General features: G+C 43.9%; 1 protein-coding gene across 1 annotated transcript; it reads left to right on the top strand.

Annotated features, from left to right (window-relative positions):
* Positions 1-197: 197 nt before the first annotated feature.
* PASK (PAS domain containing serine/threonine kinase) lies at positions 198-19864 on the top strand. Its single transcript, XM_035334782.1, has 17 exons — positions 198-351; positions 1672-1907; positions 2932-3102; positions 4413-4553; positions 5352-5486; positions 6160-6453; positions 6803-6965; positions 8315-8489; positions 9586-10913; positions 11590-11771; positions 12818-12985; positions 13801-13926; positions 14480-14614; positions 15739-15938; positions 17348-17481; positions 18463-18609; positions 18828-19864. Exons 1-17 carry the CDS (start codon positions 198-200, stop codon positions 19037-19039), a joined length of 4101 nt encoding a protein of 1366 aa, XP_035190673.1. The 3' UTR covers positions 19040-19864.
* The last annotated feature ends 497 nt before the right edge of the window (positions 19865-20361 follow it).

Here is a 20361-nt window from a genome sequence, read left to right as displayed (position 1 = left end):
CCGCCCACCGTCGGCGCGGGCCTGAGCAACCCTAGCAACGGGCGGCGCGCGGGCGGGCAGTGCCGGCGCGGCGTTCGAACGGCCCGCCACATGCGCCGCGGCGTCCTATTGGCTGCCGGCCGCGTCGCTCCGCCAGCACCTTCGCCTATTGGGCGGCGGGGCCGCTGCGTCCCGCCCCTCCGCGCCCCGGGGCCGCGATGGCTGCCGAGGCTCGGGGACCCCCCGGGGGGAGCCGCCCGGCCTCCGCGCCCGGCCTCGGCCTCGGCCTCCCGGGGGGCTCCGGCAGGGGCTGCCCCTGGGCTGGCAGGAGCCGGCTGGGCCGCCTGTGCCGGCGCGGAGCGGCGCTGCCCGGTGAGCGCGGGGTGCCGGGGGCCGGGGGAGCTGGCAGGGAGCGAATGGGGGGGCAGACGTCGTACTCGGTTCTTTAGGTCGTGTTTTATGTATGCAATAGGTTCTGTATAGCATACACTCTGCGTCCTGTGTTATATATGGTTCTATGCAGCATACACTTCATGTCATGTTATATACACTGTATGTTCTGTATAACGTACACTTCATGTCATGTGTTATATATGCAATAGGCTCTATGTAATATACACTTCGTGTCATGTGTTATATATGCAGTACGTTCTATGCAGCATACACTTCATGTCGTGTTATATCCACCGTAGGCTCCATATAACACGTGCTATTGTATCGTAACGGCCAGGGCTTTGCCCCTTGCAGTGTCTGGGCACCCCTGGTGCATTGTGGTGAGCGCCGTGGCAGGGGATGTGGCGTATGAGGGCGGAGGTGTGCTCGTGGTGTATGAAGGCGGAGGTGTGCTCATGGCATATGAAGGCGGAGGTGTGCTCGGCGTGGCCCGTTCCCAACGCCTCTTCCACTGCTGGCAGCCAGCGGTGGTGGGTTGCAGGTGCCGCTTCCCAAGGAGGCGTTTCTTCCAGTCGGAACTTTTGAGAATTTTTGTGTAGTCGCTTGACATTGGATAACATAAAATGGTTCTTCACCCAGCGGGTGGTCGCACGCTGGGACAGGCTCCCCAGGGATGCAGTCACTGCACCGAGTCTGTCAGAGTTTAAGAAGCATTTGGACTGTGCTCTCAGCCACATGCTCTGAGTTTTTGGGAAGACCTGTGTGGGGCCAGGAGCTGGGCTCGGTGATCCTTGTGGGCCCCTTCCAACTCAGGGTATTCTGTGGTTCTGTGATTCTGTGGTGGTGTGGGCGCAGGTATTTCAGTGTCACGTCTTGTGAGTAGTTAATGAACTGGCTTCTGACTAACTCAGAACTGTAATTACATGTAATAACACTTTCAATTTTATCTTGAGATAATTCAAACCCTTTTAAGCTGTTAACTTAAGCAGAAGAAAAACCTGAATTGTCTGCTTGAATTATTTGCACGCTGGTGATTTTTTTGTAAGCTATGGATGGAGTCTAATCGTTCCAGTGGCTGTGACTCAAAAAGATACGTTTATTCTCATTGTTTCTGTTGTCTTTAGTCTTGTTGCTTTTGTTTTCTTGTCATTTCTTAAAGAATCCAGAAGAGCATATTTTGGGGGGAAATTACTTGACTCCAGCTAACAACTGTTTTTTTTATTATTATTATTATTAATTTCTCTAATACTCCTATGGTAGATTGTTACAACTACAGAGCTGATCTTTCTGTTCTCACAGGGGAGAAATGGAGCTCTTACTGTTTGTCTTCACTGGCAGCCCATAACGTTTGTGCCAGCAGAATCGGTAACTCTTGGGCTCAGTTGGACTCTTCCTCTCTCTCCAATTCCATCGGAAGTTCTGCTTCTAACTCCTTTTTGCATGCTCTCGCTGTGGAGGAATCGAGCCAGCACCTCCCGGCTGCTGCACGCAATCCAAACAAGGCCATCTTCACCGTGGATACCACCACGACAGAGGTATTTGCAGCAGTAACCGCTACGCTACTCAACACGTGGCTGATGTAGGCTGCGTGGCACCATATAGGCTAAAATGCCCGCTATCTTGCTGCTTTCTGCAAGATATCAGAGTGTCAGGAAGGTATTTTGCAGTCAGCTCAGGCTCGGTAATGTTGCGAAGACTGACAAAGCGTGCGCTTTCATTGCGGGGTGTAGTTAGCAAATTACACAGGTCAGAGCTGGGAGCACTGATGTCTCGAGTCTTTTTTTCAGACAGAAAAAGGGAATAAAGAAGAGTGCAGCCATGATGTGGCATAAAGGAAGAAAAGCAAGATATGCTTCAAGCCTTCTGTCTAGGAAGTACCGACCCTAGGATGGGTTCCTGGTAGCGTGGCATCTCTTTATCTGCCCAGTAAATACACTTTTTTGCACTGGGAGAGAGAGATTCTCTCTGCTTCTGTCCCAGCAGAAACACTGATGTAAAACTGAGTGCTAAAAGCCTTAAAGAGCTGTGCCATTTTTAGCTTGAGCTGACACTTTGGGCCTTTCCATCTTAAAGACATTTAATCCTAACTTGTCCTGTAACACAGGTGTAAGCATGCCAGTGACTCGTGTGATTATTGCTTCCCTTTAGGAACAGATAAAATTCTATGGCCTGCCCAGGCTTCGCTTGCAAGTAAACTGTCACCTTGCCTCTATGGGCGTAATTACTGCAACAGCACAAGAGGTTGGAGGGGGTGGGTAGCTGAAAGCAAGCAAGAAGCCTAAAAGAAAAGCAATGTCTCCAACACTTTTAACCAAGAAGATACTTGGGCAATGGATGTCTTAGAACAAGAAGCTTTAGTGAATTGGTTTCAAAGATTTCAGAGCTGAAGAGCACCACCCCACTTCCACCAAGAGGAACTGATACTGTAACACGTTAAAGCAACAGCCCAAGGAGCTGTAGCTGTTGTGTTCCATAAATGTAGCTGTTGTGTTCCATAAATGAAACAACACAAAGCTTTTATTCTTTTGGTGTTTTGTTTTGTTTTGATTCCTCTTCTAGATTCTAGTGGCTAATGACAAAGCCTGCAAGCTGCTTGGGTACGGTAGTCAGGAGCTCATTGGCCAAAAGCTGTCCCGCTTCATATCCAAATGCAGTCAAGAGATCTGGGAAGCTGTGGGCGAGGAGTCCTTAGAAACTGATGAATGTTCGTCGGTGTTTTCAGGAACTGTGGTACGTGAAATGTTCAACCAAATATTTCCCACCATATGTAATATTTGTGGGGCTTAGGGTATCGGCTTTTTTTTTTTTTTTCCAATCTAATTTCCATATATCCTTAATGGGCATTTGTCAATTAAGGTATTCGTCAGACTGTTTGGTTTCTGTGTTTGCAAATGCAGGCATTCAGAAGGTAAAACATGGTCTGGGAGGCACCGATGAGAGCTTGCCAGCTGCCAACATGTATAGTCAGGATGACTTGACCAAATTAGAGCTTCAAGGACGCTTGATTTAAAAAAAAAAAATCAATGTGGATTGCTTACCATGGAAAACCTTATTACGGAAAAGTTCCCAATTGTCTGGTCTCTTACAATATTTTTAAATGATCTTTAACTGCACTGTGCGTTCTATGTATTACACATCAATCAAATACTCTGAAATGTTTGTGACAAAACCCCCTAGCTGGTGCAAAAGAGTGGAATTAATGTTTTGCCTGTAATAGGGTTGTTTATAAGAGAACTGCTTGAGAAGTGTCTTGAAACTCTTTTCTTTTGCTGCTGTTGTAAGCTGTCACTAGAAAAGTTGGAAGATAAGCTAATTCTTCCCGATCGGTTATTTTTGTACTGAAATTGTCAATACCTCAGAGCGTGATCTTCCTGAGTCCTCAAGTGGGTATAGCAAGAAAATCTTAAGCTTCGTTAGGGAAATCCAGAATTAAAATGAAATGTCTTTATCAGAGATGCTAACTCTAAACTACAGCCAGGCCAAGTGCTTTATAGGCTGCCGTAGAGTCACTGTGCAATTCATAAACCCATTCTGCCAAGATCAGATTAAAAAAGATAAAAGGCTTAGTGTGAACACTGCAGGTTATGAGATAAGGAAGCATTTTCTGATTTGAGAAGAATCTTCTCCCATAAGAAATTAAGCTGCCGCTTCTGCAGCTGAAAGCAAACTGCCTCACTGATGTGGAGTGTTCATGAGCTTTGTGGGGCATCTCTTAGATAAAGCATCTCTGAAAAGCACTTTTCATTGAAAGTAAGGTATGAGATCAACACATTTATTATACCAATGGAAACACCTTGAGTTGTCCTGAGGCTGGGAAAGAGGAAAGCAAAGCAACAACAGGGAATTATTTGCACTCTTCACCAACTCTGTATTAAAGCTATGTTTCTTCCAATAAAAGCTAGTACGTTTTCAAGAAAAAGGGGTTTTCATAACAATGAGGGAGAGGTGTCTTGGCTTAATATCTTATTCTTGATTGAAATTCTTGCTAAGTAAGCGTGGTCTTAGTAAATCCTAATTACATCTCTGAATGCTCTGGAAAGGTGGATGTCATAGGCCGTCTCAAACAGAAGATCCCCGTCTCAGTCTGGCTGAGGCGAATAAAGAGCAAGGACAACAAATGTTGTGTGGTTCTGCTGGAGCCAGTGGAAAGACTTTCAGCCTTCGTTTCCTTCAGGGTTGATGTGAGTGTTTTCCTAATGATCAAATGAGACATCGGTTTGTCACGGTTTGTGGAAGTGAAGTGTGTCTAAAAACTGGTAGGCTCTGGGCAGTCCAGCACGAGCAGGACATGGAACAAGTCCACGGGAGGACCACAAAGACAGGCTGAGGGAGCTGGGGGTGTTCGGCCTGGGGAAGAGAAGGCTCCAGGGAGACCTCACAGTGGCCTGCCAGGGCCTGAAGGAGCTGCAGGAAAGCTGTGGAGGGACTGTGTGTCAGGGGGTGTAGGGATAGGACAAGGGGGAATGGCTTTAAACTGAAAGAGGAGAGATGAGATATGTGGAAGAAATTCTTAATGCAGAGGGTGGTGAGGCCCTGGCCCAGGCTGCCCCGAGGAGCTGTGGCTGCCATGTTCCTGGAGGTGTTCAAGGACAGGCTGGATGGGGCTGAGGGCAGCCTGGGCTGGTGGGAGGGGGCCCTGCCATGGCAGGGAGCTGGAATTGGATGGAATTACACTTGAACAGGAGTTGTTTGGCAGGGGGTTGATTATTTACAGCTGGGGTGCCCTTGTGAAGGGATCAGCTTGCTGAGGACAAGTTCTGTGAGGAGTCCTAGGCTGCCCTGCTTTTCCCCTGAGGTGTGATAATGTTGGAGAAGCGTTGCATAATGCCTTGTCTACTTTTACTGAGTTAACTATTTGTGAAGAGACAACAGAATGAAACCTTCTGCTGTTTGCTTAGATGCTTGCAGAGACTTTTGTTACAAGATTGTGTGGACTGTGGCTAAAATGTTAAAATAGTCCTGTACATTTTCTTGCCAAGGGAGAGATTACGTCATGCGACCTTCTTTTTGCCAATCTCCATGGCTACCCAGCATCGGAAGAAGTAGTTGGGCTCCATATAAAGGACCTGGTTCCTTCTGTGCAGATCCCTCTTCTAGGCAAAAAAATTCCAAAGGTACAGTATGAATGCCAACCACGTTGTCCCATAGCCCTCCCCTTTGGGCTGTAGGTGCACACTGCTTTCCCTCTTTATGTAAGAGAAGAAAGCATTTTCAGAGAGAAGCACAAGTCCCATGAAAAAGAGTCTGCTGCTTTATGGAGCTGCTGTCTGGGTATTTTCTAACTAGGAATAAGCCCAAGCCCTGACCTCTTGTGGAGCCTGTCTTGGTGAAAGATAATTTCCTCCAATCCATCAAAAGCCTGGCTTTGTAAGAAAACATGTTATCTGAGTCAGCTCCCTGATGTTACTCTGAATTCTTTAGGTGATTTCAGACGTGTTTGTCTGAGGAGTAAAAGTCTGAAGATTATCTGGGTCTTGCAAATGCTATGGAATAGGCAGCTAGATAGTTGAAAGAGGCCTTTTTAACGTCTCTTCCACCGAAAAGCTGCAGCATGGACTTTCCTGGTCTTTGTCATCAGGACTTTCATGCAGCAGTTCAACTTTGGGTTCTGAAACCTTAGAAAAACAGACTTTGTTCATTTTGATATCCACAGGATTAGTTTGTTTTTCTTTTCCTGCTCCTTTTTCCTGTGAACTTTGCTATGTTGTTTTATGTAAATACTGAAATAAACCCCAAACATTTTATTAGGGATTTTCTGTGGTTTTGTTTTGTTTTGCTTTAATTTAGAACCTCAGGATCCAGAGAGCTGTCGGTCGATCCAGAGAGGGTAACACGTTTCCTCTCAGTTTAAAGCTGCAAGTTAGCCTTCTGGAGGAGGACCAAACAGCAGTGCAGAACAGCAGTGTTCTACCTGCAGAAAAAGAAGACTCCTTCATAGACTACCATTACTCTGCTACAGTTGAAGTGTTATCCACCATCAGTGGCCTTATTACTGTACAGTCGGATGGAACCATTCATTGCATCCAGGACAGTTTTGCTTTAACACTGTTTGGCTATGAGAAGAAAGAACTGTTGGGAAAGGTAAGGCAGTGATATTAATCCCCCCCCATGACTGCTGTGTCTGGCAGCGTATCCATTGCAGTTGTAAAGTCGTTTGTATGTGTTTCTGTCTATCACAACACTGCGTTAATGTGTTGAGCAAGTGGTTTGTGGGATGACACACAAATTCTCTTGCTCTAGCTATTTTGTAGTGCTGAGGAGCTGGCGTGGATTTCAAGTAGGCCAAAGCAATCTGCACGCTTGTATGTTCTTCACCAGTGATGTGGGCTGGTTTTGCCCAGCTGTCCATGAGAGTCAGGGCCGCTATCACTGTTAGCGTTTGCCCCCAGTCTGTCGGAGTCAGCTTAGCAGGTTTCATTCTGTGTTTTAGAACATAACGTTCCTGATCCCTGGTTTCTATAACAACATGGAAAGAAGCAATGACTGTTCCTTGCCATTACCTCCTCTTGACGACTCTATGGGGACAGAGAGTGAATGCCTCTTTGAAGATGTTACTGCCTGCCGTACAGCTGGCTCTAGCTGCTCTAACAAAGGTAAAACAAATAGAAGAGATTTTCCTACAGAAATGGGAATGTGCCTTGCAAAAGCCATGTACCGCTACACAGTTTTTAAACAGGATTTCCACTGTAACCTAAGGTGAACAGAATTGTTCCTGTAAGGTTGTGCTCCTCTCTGTTGCTAAGAAGATGAAACTGAGTATCCAAGTCAGAAATTACACTGTTAATAGAGAACGCTTTGTACATACTGAACGCTTCTCTTTCCCTTTCTTCCTTGCTAGGATCTTCAAATATCTTGAGATCTGTAAAATTTAGCTTTTGTGACAACATCGCGATAGATGTGCGGATACTTAGGACTAATATTTTAAAGAAAAATTCTGACAATCTTATGTATAGGCTCATGTTGCTGGCTAATATTCAGTGTTACGTTGCTGTGTTGTTGACCATGTCTCCAAATCTGGTCTTCCAGCTAACTCTGCCCAAAGCAGAGGACACGAGCAAGTGCATACTTTCATCTGCATCACAAGACGTCTGTTAAAAAATCACAGGAGACAGAAAAACATTTTCCTGTTTCCATTTTTATTTTTCTTTGCTTAGAAATGCACAGCTGCCTCAGAACCAATGCACAGCTGCTACTGGAACAAAGGAGAGTTAGTAGACTGTGCAATTCCTTAAGTAATTTTTTTGTGGAGTGGTGCCTCTAATCTAGAAGTAATTCCGTTCTTTGGTGAGGAAACAATTTTTGCACTCAGCCTTTACTAAATGCAGTGATTGTTCTAGAATCTAACCGAGATTTGTTCAGTTGTTGACCTTCTTTTGCAGCGTCAATACCTGATTCATCTTGCAAGTTCGTGTTCTTCCCTTTTGATCTTCTGTCGCTCACTCGCTCGGGAAGTTCTTTTCTTACTCTTTGTCTTAACCATGTTTGGGCTATATACTATTTCTTTTTCATCCTGCAATTTCAGTGAGTTATAAAACTTTCCATTTTAAGTGCTTGGGGTGGGGAGCATATGTGTATTTGGGGCTTTTTTTTCCCCTCTCCTGCTGCAGTTTGTATGAAAGCTTTATTTCCAGCCTCTGTACAGTCATTTGCCTTCTTAGGTCTCTGAATTTCAAGCCAAGTAGCTAATCCAGAAGGTTAATACCCGTCCAAAAGCTTTGACAGGAGAGGAAATTTTAGCAGCCCTGAAACATTTAGATTCCTGCACTGAACTTTTCAGGCCAATGTAGAGTGCTCATATTTGGACCACTTTGTCTTAATCAAATCTTTCATACTCATACAAGACAGACCAGTGCAGTTCCAAGGTTATTTTTAATCACTATGGACACTAAAGCATAAACATAAATGGTTAAATTGGTATGGTCTTATTTTTTGTTTGGTACAGGCAGCAGCTTTGTGGCTGCATCTTTAGGCAGCCCTCTGTCAAGAGATGAAAAGAAGCAATTAGAAAGAGGACACAAAGAAGAAAGATTACTTCATGGTGAGACTAAGCAAAAGAATGGGAGCAGTTTCTCATCTACTCCCTCATCTCCTGAAGTGGCATCCGTGCCCTCTGATAGGTAGGCATTCTATGAACCACGACCTCACTTTGAAAAATGAAATCCTATGGTGGCAATCACAAGGAAAAGGGGTTTTATTTGTGCAAGGTGTAACAAGAGCCTTCTGCACCCGTCTCTCTTTAAAATCTGAGTGCTATTTGCAGGACTGATTGAGCTTTGCCTACCTTAGATTTTTGTTGTGATCCGTACAACTTAAAGTTACGAGTGTTTCATCTCTAATGGGTACCAAATGTTTCACCCAGGCTGGGGAAGTTAATTAGGCCCTGTCTTAATAGATAAGAAACGGTGAATGTTTATTTCCTTCCTTGGGATCCACTCACTGGTGTTGCCCTGAAGCCAGGTTATGTGGAATGGAGGTCAGTGTGACTGTCATTAAGACAGCGTATTCTGTTAGTAGAGTCCTGCATCTTTCTAGTTGTTTTTTGTTTGGTTGGTTGGTTGTTTTTTTCTGTAACAAAATCAGAAATTCTGCACAAGAGCCTATATGACGCACACATTTTAGCTTAAGTAAAATTTTAAACATTCCACACTAACGATTCCAATTCTCAGAAAACATTTGCTGCCTTTTTTAATGTACGGACTCTTACAGCACAGTTCTTGTCATTTTCTAAACAGACTCGTAGTCTGTTTTCTCCTTTATATCATGATATATATATATCATACTTGGATTGTAGCTGCTTTACTACACAGACTGTTTTTCTATTCTGCATTTTTACTGATAGAAATGTTCATAAAATACTTTGTGTTGTGGGCTTCGATGAACTGTAGTTAAAACGGTAGCTGGAAGCACAACAGGGGTCTTCTGTTCTCAGGGCTGGACGTGTACTGCCATGTGTATTGGCTTTTTGTTGTGGTAAATGGTCTAAGAAATATAGCTAGAAAAGGAAATAATCCTTAAAGAAAGACTGCCATTGAAGTGCACCTGCTCTCTGGTGAAGATGGAATTTGTTATGATTGTGGATGCAATATCAAGACTCTGCTGCCTTTTTCTTTTAAATTAAAATAATAAAATGATTGGGGCGTGTTTTAAATAACGAACATAGTAACAGGAGAGTGAGTAGGACACAGGTGACTTTTCTCATTCTTTTGTCATCAGGATATCACTAATAGCTTTGGATCCTTGCAGTGAAGACAGCATTGGCACTGACGGTCCGTCAGCCCGCTGTGAAGAGCCTTCTGCTGAGACCTGGCCTGACAGAATCAGAGCAGTGGAACAATGCGGAGTGGGGGAAAAAGCAGGATTGTATAATTCTCAGAAAATATGCCATTCAAGGATCTCTCCCACGTCATCTGCTTCAGAACAGTTGGATTCAGGTCAGAACACAAAGACTCCAGTAAGAAGCAGCCACAGTGCAGCACCTGGTGCCTCTGAGACTGGAAATGCTTGTGAGAGTAGTATTTTGCCTAGTCCATCACAAGTTCGTCATCAGGACCTAAAGGAATTAAGTTGTCAGCAGGTCTCTAGGTTACCATATGCAATGCTGGAGGATCAGCACTCCACCGATGCTCAGGGACAGTCTTCCTCAGCAAATGTCAGCTCGTCTACTGTTTCTTATAGCGCAGAAGACGAGCTAGATAGTGCATCCCATGGCGTGGACAAGCCTTCCGGTTTTGCTTGTAACTCATCCAGAACACCAAAAATAAATGAGCCGTGGTCTGGGACAACACCAGACTTTCAAAGCCATGGGGTTAGAGGACAGTTGTCAAAAACAAGCTTGATAGGTGATGCAAAACTTTGCAATGTTAATCACACTGTCATTGAAAGCTGTCTGCTAAATGATGCTTCACCATTTTCCTTTGCAAATGGAAGAAATGGTATCCATGATGTTCACTCAGGAAATAAAATGGGTTGCACTGCTTCTGCTTTGGGAGTTGCCACAAAACACGAAGATGTTAAAGAATCAGACACTGAGCTGAGCTGTATTCGCTCTGGTCTTGAGGAGCTGGATCTGAATATTGGCATCAAGGGAAACTCAGCCAATTGTTTAGGTGCTACTACAGATCCTGGAGCGTCTTCCTCTAATGCACTGGGCTCAGCTGTAGGCAATATGCTAACTCAGAACGGTGCTTTTTCAACTGGGCAAGAAAAACAGCTATTGAATGGTGTTGTCATAGAAGGTGGTTCTGGGGGGCTGGCCTACCTACAGCATTTGGAAAACTCTGAAGGATTCTCCAAAGTATTTCTTGATAAGTCTGAAACTTTTGTGGAGACTGTGGGGGATAACGTCAGCAGAAACCCACTGAAAGATGAAGGAAATCCTGAAGAAGACTGTCCATTGCATGGGCAGGAAAATACAGAGATAAAACTAACATCTACCCCTGTGAAACAAGAAGGAAGACTGAATCCAGCACCTCCTTTGAATGCAGAGATTCTGGAAGGCAGCTACACTGGGAATTGCTGTCACAGAGATGGTTCACAGTTAAGTAAGTTGAACCTATTTCCCCCCTTCCCAAAACTCTTACTGGGGCGCTGTTCTTCACCCATGTTTTTGCAGAAGGCAGGTAGTCCTGGGTTAGAAGCTCACAGTGGAGAAGGAAGGAAGGGAGCTCTAGCATCTAGAAAGAAAACCAGAATTTAATTCTGTGCAAAGGGCATTGGAATAGGAGGTGGTAAAAATGTAAAGTTACTAAGAAATTAATTGAATAGTCAGAAATATTCTTAAAACACAGTTAGAAGATTTGAAACTGATAACTGTTCCTGAACACCAAATCCAACCTCCATTGCAAAACTTACATTTAAATAGTAAAACGAGATGTTTCATTCACTCCTTCAAGCTGGACTTTGTAGCTACTTGTATAAAACCCCAGGTTTTATGTCATTTTGAATAATAATGTGAAATTAACAGTCCCAGTTGTACATTGACTGAAATTTCTGCCAAGAGCGGAGATGCAACACTGGCAGTAACCTCCAGATATCTTTAGAAGAGCTGTGCTTTTGTCAGCCACCCTCAGATGAATCTTTCCAATGTAGGTGTTCCCCCAAGAAGTAATGAAGAAACTGCAGGAATTCACTTCAAGAACTTGGGATTTCATCCTAAGCTAACTGTGGTTTCATTAGACACTGATTCCACCATTTTAACTTCCTCACCTGTTTCCACAGGTATACTCTTTGAAGTAAAACGTGTAGAACTGCAGGACCCTGCCATACTTTTCTGTGTCTGGGTGGTGAAAGACCTTCTACAGAGCCAGAAAGAAGCAGTAGCAAAGACTCAGCTTTTGCTCTCCAGCCTAGCAAGCTCTACCCAGTCCATTGCAGATCTTTCAACGCACAGCCTTGGAGAAGTAAGAAACTCCACTCTTATATAATGTTGAGCTGAAGCTAAAGCTGAGAAGTTTTTCCCCTTAGAACACGCCATGAGGCCGGGGCAGGGCGTATTGCTGTTTCCTGATTTTCCTATTTCTATACCTAAAGAAGTATTTCATTGCTCTAAAAACAGCAAATGGCTATTGTAACATTTCTGGTAGCGTGTGCTTGGCTTAGTGTAATTAGCTTTCCCAGGTTTACTATTCAAGTTAGTAGTGAGTAGTAAAAGCACCTGATTTTAAATTTGTTCGTAGGCTGGTTTGAGTATATCTACAGTGGAAGCTTATACCAGTGTGGTAAAGTTATTCTTTAAGTGACTGTAGTCACACTGGCATCAGTGACATAGCATTATTAGGAAAGGAAACACTAAGCTGGAAGCTTTCATTTACTGACTTATGTCAGCAAAAGGAAACTGCATTTTGTTTAGCTCCCTCTGGAGACGTTGCAAGCTGCGTGGTGTACAGAAAGCTAACACCCACGGAGCTGAACAGTAGGCATGCATCAGTGCTGTATATCCTGAAAGCACAACTGCTCAGGCCTGCTTTTTAGTAGTAGTGGGATGTAAAGCTGACAGTACTTTGACCAGGGCCGTAGCAGAAAACAGTATCCTTGTTCAATTGTCATCGGTAATTATAGAACCCTGGAATAAATATGTGCATTCATGAAGTCTGTACGTAGCTGGATTTTATGATTGTTTTATTTAGACATCATATGTATAGCACTGATAGATCCTAACTCTGTGCAGCTCCGAGGAGCTGAATGCTCATTGAAACGTAAAGTGCACAGAGATTTTTGTACAAGTTTCTCCAGTGCATATTCTTTTGTTTTCTTTACCTTTCACTGAATTAAGCAGTAGCAACAGCTGCTGAGAGGATGATGGTTACATCAACATACAGTTCTTGCTATTAAAAACAAAAATGCTCCTTTTAGCTGATTTTGTAGAAGTGTAGTTTCTTTTCAGTATTTTCTTTACCTTTCATTTTCTTGCTAACCTCTTTTTTTTTTTTTTTTAATCTGTACTCAGGCCATCAGATCAACTTCGCTCTTTGAGAATTCCCGAAGAGCTGAAGAGCTTGAAAGATTGAGGGCGTGTGTGGGGGAATATGCAACAAAATATGACACTCTCAATCTTATAGGCAAAGGATCTTTTGGTTTTGTCTGGACTGCCAGGGACAAGAAGGATCACCAGGAGGTTAAATATTTCTTTAACATATCATTGTAATAAATATTCTAGGATCAAAACTGAAAGGCTTGAGTGTCCATATAAAGTCAATGCTATACCATTAAAAGGTGCTCTTTGATAGGTCGGGGTTTTCCTTCCTTTTTGATGTGAATCTGAGATCACTAACCTTATGGAAACAGGACAGCAACATGTTAGCATTGATATAAGGTGTAAACTGTTACCTAAGGCAGCAGGCACAGAACGAAACTGACTATGTAGCTATTTTAACCTGTTGAAAGAAGTATACTTTAGGATTAATAAACTACAGACCTTCATCTAACATTGCTAAAGTGAATGGCATGCTCCAAAGTTTATCGTGCCACAACTCAAGGATGTGGTTACTTCACTGTGGAATGTTGAGGTTATGGGACCCTCTTTACCTGAAGTATTTTGGGTGTTGAGAGGCAAATTGAAGCGTTTCTCTGTGTAGATGTGAAGTGCTTTTCTTCCACTGTATCTCTGTGGCAGAGCTCACCGCTGCTGTAATTAAGCTGATAAGAAAACTGGCCCATCAGAGCCGTTGGAATTCAGTTTTAAAAAGCCTTTGGAATTTGATTTTTATTAGTAGTAAAAGGAAAAAGAATGATAAATACCTTCAATTTCTGTGGATCATTTGGTAAATTAGTTTAAAGGTGTTTGTGGATGTTATAAGCAAAGCAATGCATATCGGATTACTTCTGTCCTTTGAGTTATATGATTCACGAGCGTTTTTCTTGTAAGCTGACTTGCCAAATGCTTAAAGCCCTGCTCTTGTAGGCAATGCTGAAATGCTGTTGTCTGCTTAGGTTGTTGTGAAGTTCATCTGGAAGGAGAGGGTGCTTGAAGACTGCTGGGTAGATGATCCTGACATGGGGAGAGTCACTCAAGAAATCTCAATCCTGTTGAAGCTGCAGCACCCCGGTATCATTAAGGTACAGTAACTCAGAGTAAATGCAGTTTGAACTGGATCACATGTCTACTTTGAATGCTTAGAGCCTTGTGCCTCTTCTTCAGGAGTGAGGAAGTGCTGCCTGATAAAGATACCTTTCAGGAAAGAACAATCATGCTTTATTTGGGAGGGTTTGTCACTTGCTGTTACACACTTGTGCCACAAACAATTGATGTAAGCACAGATCCAAAGGTGTGCATCTAGTAGAAAGAAAGTCTGTACATTATTTCTGGATGCATATCTTGGAACACACAACATCACAACTGAACGTGTACTAGTTTGGTAAATAATTTGGATACATCTTAATTCCTGTTTTTGTTTGTTTATTTGTTTTTCTGGAAGAGAATTCCTCTAGATTTTTAGTTCTGCTCTCTTTTCAAGAAGCATTTGTACTCAGCGAAGACTTCAAAGGTTATAGTGTACTTTGATTAAACCTCCAAGGGGAAAGTAGTGTTTGTTTAATTCAAATAAATAATAATAATAAAGGGAGTTTGCAGATGAAGCACATGGATAAAAAAACAGTCTGTTGCTTATAGGTGCTGGATGTGCTGGAAAATGAACACTTCTTCCAGCTGGTGATGGAGAAGCATGGATCTGGTCTGGATCTCTTTACATTCATTGATAATCAGCCTGATTTGGACGAGCCATTAGCAAGCTACCTATTCAGGCAGGTGAGAGCTGGGAACATGCAATTGCTACATGCTGGTAAAATGTGGTTAGTATAAGATCTGGGATCCTATTTCACTCGGAAGGACTGGCTAATCTGTAGGCATGGCTATATTCCCCCCGTTGTACTCACTGCTGGCAGAGCTTTTCTACCTGATTCTGCAGGGCTGATGTCTCGCTAGCAGAAATGCTACCCACAGAAACCTTTTCAAGGTTTAGGTAGAAATGTGTCACAAAGCAATGTTTACAGAGCCTCACTTCCTATTAGGGTTTCCTGCAGAGAGTGCTCACCTCTTGACTGTGGTTGTTGCAGCATACGAGCCCATTCGTGTGGCAGCTGCTCCTCCGGGGGGCGAGGAAGGTGCCCAGAAGTTGCCCCAAGCCTCACTAAAAGCCATGCTCTCACTTAGATCAGTGCTTGTTTTAGATTGGCAATGGGTGTAAAGGGCCGATAAGCCTCTTCCCTAAGCCACCCTTGAGTTTATGGGGATGCTTTGTTACTTCAGCCCTGTACAGAATTTCTCTGCAGAGGGAGCTTTGTGTTATAAATAGACGCTTTTCTCCCTTAACTATCTGCTTTTCTTGTTCAGATATATTGTGGTAGGGATCACGACTGTCTCCAAGGTGATATAATTCTGATGCTGTTCTTAATTATAGCACTGTAGCATGAATCGTGCAGCAAGAAAAATGGAGTGACTATATTATTTATACCAAACTTCACTCTTAAGTGCTTTGTCATCCTGCAGCACTGGAGGCACGCAGTAATACAATATCCTTTCGGAGGAATCAAAGGGCCATCCAGATGAAGCTGGGATAAAAATAAAATAACCTGCAGGATTGTAGCGATAAGCGCTGATGTTTCTAACCAAAGCACACCACGCCATCTTCCTGTACATTTGTGAGAGGAAAGCAAGCAATTGCTTTTCTAATTCTCTCTGTCAAGAGTATTGTAATACCCGCTGCAGCAATGCGGACAGGCATTCCTGAATTTGTGTGCAGTTACCAAAAGTGGAATCTGCATCTTGTTAATACACTGTCAAAGCAACTTCCATTGTGGCTATTGTAACACCCCGGTGCCATGTGCATTGTCCAGGACATCTTTGAACCTTGTTCTCCCCTCCTCTTTCAGATTGTGTCAGCTGTTGGGTATCTCCACTGTAGAAACATCCTTCACAGAGATATCAAGGATGAAAACATTGTCATCGCTGAAGATTTCACAGTTAAATTAGTGGACTTTGGTTCGGCTGCCTACCTGGAACCCGGCAAGCTGTTTTACACCTTCTGTGGGACAATTGAATACTGCTCACCAGAAGTGCTCTCCGGCCAAGCGTATGTCACCCTATGCAAAACCACTTTTGTGTCCATCACACCAGAAAATGTGCGTGCCAGCTGCTCTGCCATTGATGCACTGCTGCAGTATCTAACCACAGAAAGCTGACGTGAGATTTAGGGCACTGCAGTGACGGAAATTACTTTCAAAGGCTTCAATACATACAAAGCTGTTTCTGACTAACCCCGTTGACAGGCTTTCTTATTCTGGTCAGATGCGTTTGCAAGCCCTTATACTGATGTCTGTCCTGCTGCAGAGATCAGTTCAAGACCAAGCCTACAGCTGTCATCTCCAGCCTGGTATACATGTCTGAATGCGCTGTGTTGTGACTTGAATGTGTCCTTTTTCCTTAGTCTCTCATAATACATACATCAACTTGCTAGCCTCTTCCTACCTGTCTATTAAAAATTGCTCTTTTAGAGAGGCTTTATAAGCAAACATTTGTGTATAGCATCTGTCCCTTGCCATGTCTGCCTTTTTTGTGCTTCCCTCACTTTCATCTCTTCTGTTCCCCTCTTTCTACTTCTGTGTATCAACTTTTGCAGTTTGATCATGGTTCATCTCCCCCTTCATTTTTGTGCCCCTCTGGCCTTGAGGATCCTTCCCTTACAGCTTGTCTTGCTGCTGTCTTGGATGTGCTGCCCAAACCCTAGCTGTCTTTTCCCTGCTGTCTCCTTCTGTGAATGCTCTTTACCTGTGGGCTGACAGTCTCACTCCCACTCCCGGAGGGAAGCAATCCCAGGGAGGTAAACATGAACTGTACCTGCGAGTACATTACCTTGCTCTTGTTTTACACAGCTTTTTTAATGCATCCTTCAGGCAGCCCCCCTTAATGAGTGGCAGAAAGCCATGCAAGGAGGGAAGGAAATTCCTGCTGGGAACTAGGTGGGAGATGGAGCCACATTGCCCTGGGAATTCAGCCTGTTGCTTTGAGGAGACACTGTTCCTTCTTCTCAGTTGGAATCTAGATAACTAACATTTATTTCAGAATATCTTTGGGCTTTGAAATGGATTGGAGGGGGCAAATGGGATTCCAATTAAGTATCCAATTTTCTGTTTAAAGATTTAATTGATAGTTTGGGCTTATGGTAAAGAAGGAGGAGACTTAAGTTCTATTCTCACCAGCTTACTTGTGTAAGAAGTCTCAGTGCATATTATACATATTCATCAACTGAAATTGGTTGGCTGTTCTTTAGTTATTTTTCTTTCACAGAAAGAAAAATCTTCTCCTGTTCATAGAAGAACAGTACAGATTTCTCAAAAACGTGAGAATTCTCACAAACCTCCTCTGTTAAGATCAAAATAGGAAATGAGGGCTATCAACCAGCTTTTTTTTCCCTTACCTTCCTTAGCATACAATTATGTATTTGCAGTCTGAGTTTATGCAAGCTTGTGTATCTCTGCACAGGTATCACGGCCCTGAGTTGGAGATGTGGTCACTTGGTGTCACCCTTTATACCCTAATATTTGGAGAGAATCCCTTCTGTGAGCTGGAGGAGGCCATGGCAGCTGTCCTGAACCCTCCTCGGCTTGTGTCAAAAGGTAATTTTTTCCAACTTGCTTTTCTGAATGAGCAGATCTCTTAGGAAAGTATGAGCAGTACTTATTCCCCAGGAAGAAGGGAAAAACTGGAAAAATAGTTCCAAATGTTCTCTATAATGATTTAAGAAGCTGTTCACTGAAGCAGAGGTATCCTTTTCTGATCAGTTCTGCAGTTCTTTATGCCTATGTTGCAGCTATCTACTGTACGTTTTATTAGTTTCAAATTCCAGTCCTCCCACTTAAGATGATGATTCAAGCTATCGGCCTGTCAGACTTCAGTGAGGTTTATACCTGAGAAAACTGGAACAAGGCCTGATGGGTTGGCTTTAGTAGATAAGTTTAAGATCGTTAATGGCACTCGTGCAATTCTAATGCAGGTTTTACCTCAGTTGAACTAATCACCAACCGATAACATGTTGCTTTTGGGATGTTTGATAATCTGTTAATTTATAATTTCTGAAAGAATTGTATGGCTTGACCTCACAGGAAAAATACATGGGCTTTGCTTTCATTTGGAGCTGTAGAAAACCAGTTGCACGTCAGTCTACTGGCAGTCTTCAAGTTCTCTGTGGTCCTAGGAGCACTGGTTATAAGGCTTCAGCAGTGATGCAATTGAAGGGTAAATTCTTGAAGCTTTTCCTGAACCCTGAGTGCACCTTTAATCACAGATGAGACCTGGGATGGCTGCAGGACAAGACTGGGCTTGGAAACAGGGTTGGCTCTGTAGCATGTGTCTCTACGTCTGTCCTCCTCAGTGTCATAACTCCTCTCTTGTTTGCACAACCTGGAAATCCCAGATCATTCTCAGAGCTGAGCTCATGTAAGTAGTTGTGAATAAAACTGAGACAGCAGGATAGTACAGGGGATTAACAGGGAGGATTTGTAGTTAAGATCTGCATTCTTTGAATACAAATCATATTGCATTCTCAGCATACCTAAAATATTGACTGAACTGTTTGTCTCGCTGCTGCCTCTCCCCAGATCTCATGGATCTGATCGCTGGGCTTTTGCATCCTGTTCCAGAGCAGCGCATGACTCTAGCCGTGTTGGTAGAGGATCCTTGGCTGAAGCAGCCTGTCAACCTGGGTAATTATACCTGGGAAGAGGTATACCTCTCTGCTGAGGCAGGTAAGATGTTGTTTTGAAGGCTTTTTCCCTCACCAGGGGCCTACTGAACAGGCAGGGAGGATTTATAGGAAAAGGCTTGGCTGTGGTTAGTAAGATACTTCTTACTAGAAGACCATCTTATATCCAAATTCATCAAATATCCAAAGCTTACTTTGAACTTAGGCCTGTTAACCAGTGCAACCCGTGGTTCGTTCTTCACTGTTCATCTTTCTCTCTAGAAAGCAGTCAACTGAGAAATGGTTCTGGTGAGTGCGTGCAAGGAGACAGACTTCCAGCTCCTTGCTTGGAGTGTGAGCCGCGCTTGAATGCTTCCAACTGTGTACGTGCAGATCCCCCCTGGGAAGGAGCAGCGGCTGCGGAGTGCCATGGCTCGGGTCTGGGGCATCGCTGCAGTCTCCCCCTGCAGAAGCCCCTGCCTGTGGAACGATAGCTCCCTTACTGCAGTACGTATGCTGTCACTCAGGAGGCAATGGGAATTAATTTTAAGCACTTCTCTCTTGTAGAAAGATGATCCCTCACATAAAAACTGAACTTCTTGAGAAATCCTCAGAGCAATAGCTGGGATTTGCTATGAGAGAGGCTTGTGATATGAACTACCTTCTGTAGTCTGATGGGGCAGTCTTTGACATCAAGATGATTTTTCTTGTCCAGACTGCGGAAGGCAGGAGCTGTTGATCTTACCCCAGTCCCTTCTGTTCTTCTCCAGAAGCGGTTGGATGCACACAAAGCACGCTTGCTGCAAATACTTGTATTCACATTGGCAAATTACACAGCAGTGAGTTCTGATCGCCTGTTACACTGACTTTTGACATACACCACAGTCCAAGATGTGGCCTTGTTTTTGCTTTTTGCCTCACTGAGGAGCTGTCAGCACTCTGATGGAACAGAGACGTCCTGAAAGGATCTTGCACAGTCAGTGGGGAATTCGATGTCAAGCCCAGGCAGTGCTGGGGCTGTTGGAAAGGAGCATTTCTGCAGTGGTACAGAGCTGCTAACAGGCAGAAGTAACAGTGCTTGCCCTGGGGATGTTACTGGTGCTGTGAGGGGAGTGCTGAGGCAAGAAAAGCTTCTAGTTAATAAATGGGGTTATGTTTGTACATCAGCTGGGCTTTAAAGCAGTAAGAGAAAGATGTTGCTTCTTTTAATTGTTTATAACTCAGAATATATTTTTATTGGCTGTTTTTACTTTTTATATGTAGTTCCACTTTCTGAATAATGAACAAATAAACACCTTAGTTTTGTTGGTTGATTGCCATCTGGGTGGTGTTTGGAGTTTGCTCCACTTGGACTGTCACAAGTCCATGGGGCCAGATGGGATCCACCTGAGGGTGCTGAGGGAGCTAGCGGATTGTTGGGCTGCTTTCCATCATCTCTCGGTGGTCCTGGTCACCCGGAGAGGTCCTGGCTGACTGGAGACTTGCTAATGTGATGCCCATGTATAAGAAGGGTTGTAAGGAGGACCCAGGGAACTACAGGCCTGTCAGCCTGACCTCGGTGCCAAGAGAGGTGATGGAACAGGTCACCTTGAATGCAATCACATAATGTATGCAGGACCACCAGGGGATCAGGCCCAGTCAGCATGGGTTCATGAAAGGCAAGTCCTGCCCGACCAACCTCACCTCCTTCTATGGCCGGGTGACCCAGCTGGTGGATGAGGGAAAGCCTGTTAACAGTCTGCCTCGACTTCACCAAGGCTTTTGACACGGCATTCTCCTGGAGAAGCTGGCAGCCCATGGCTTGGACAGGCACACT

The sequence above is a fragment of the Oxyura jamaicensis genome, chromosome 9 (assembly GCF_011077185.1).
Source record: "Oxyura jamaicensis isolate SHBP4307 breed ruddy duck chromosome 9, BPBGC_Ojam_1.0, whole genome shotgun sequence".
Taxonomy (NCBI): Eukaryota; Metazoa; Chordata; class Aves; order Anseriformes; family Anatidae; genus Oxyura; species Oxyura jamaicensis.
Note: the sequence above shows the minus strand (reverse complement) of the source record. Positions and strands in the feature narration are given on the sequence as shown.

Excerpts from the sequence above, each read along its gene's own strand:
- PASK (XM_035334782.1), top strand. The coding sequence starts at position 198 with ATGGCTGCCGAGGCTCGGGGACCCCCCGGGGGGAGCCGCCCGGCCTCC. Across the intron at positions 10,914-11,589 it reads CAGAGATGGTTCACAGTTAA|GTATACTCTTTGAAGTAAAA; the intron begins GTAAGTTGAACC and ends CTGTTTCCACAG. Across the intron at positions 17,482-18,462 it reads TCCTCGGCTTGTGTCAAAAG|ATCTCATGGATCTGATCGCT; the intron begins GTAATTTTTTCC and ends GCCTCTCCCCAG.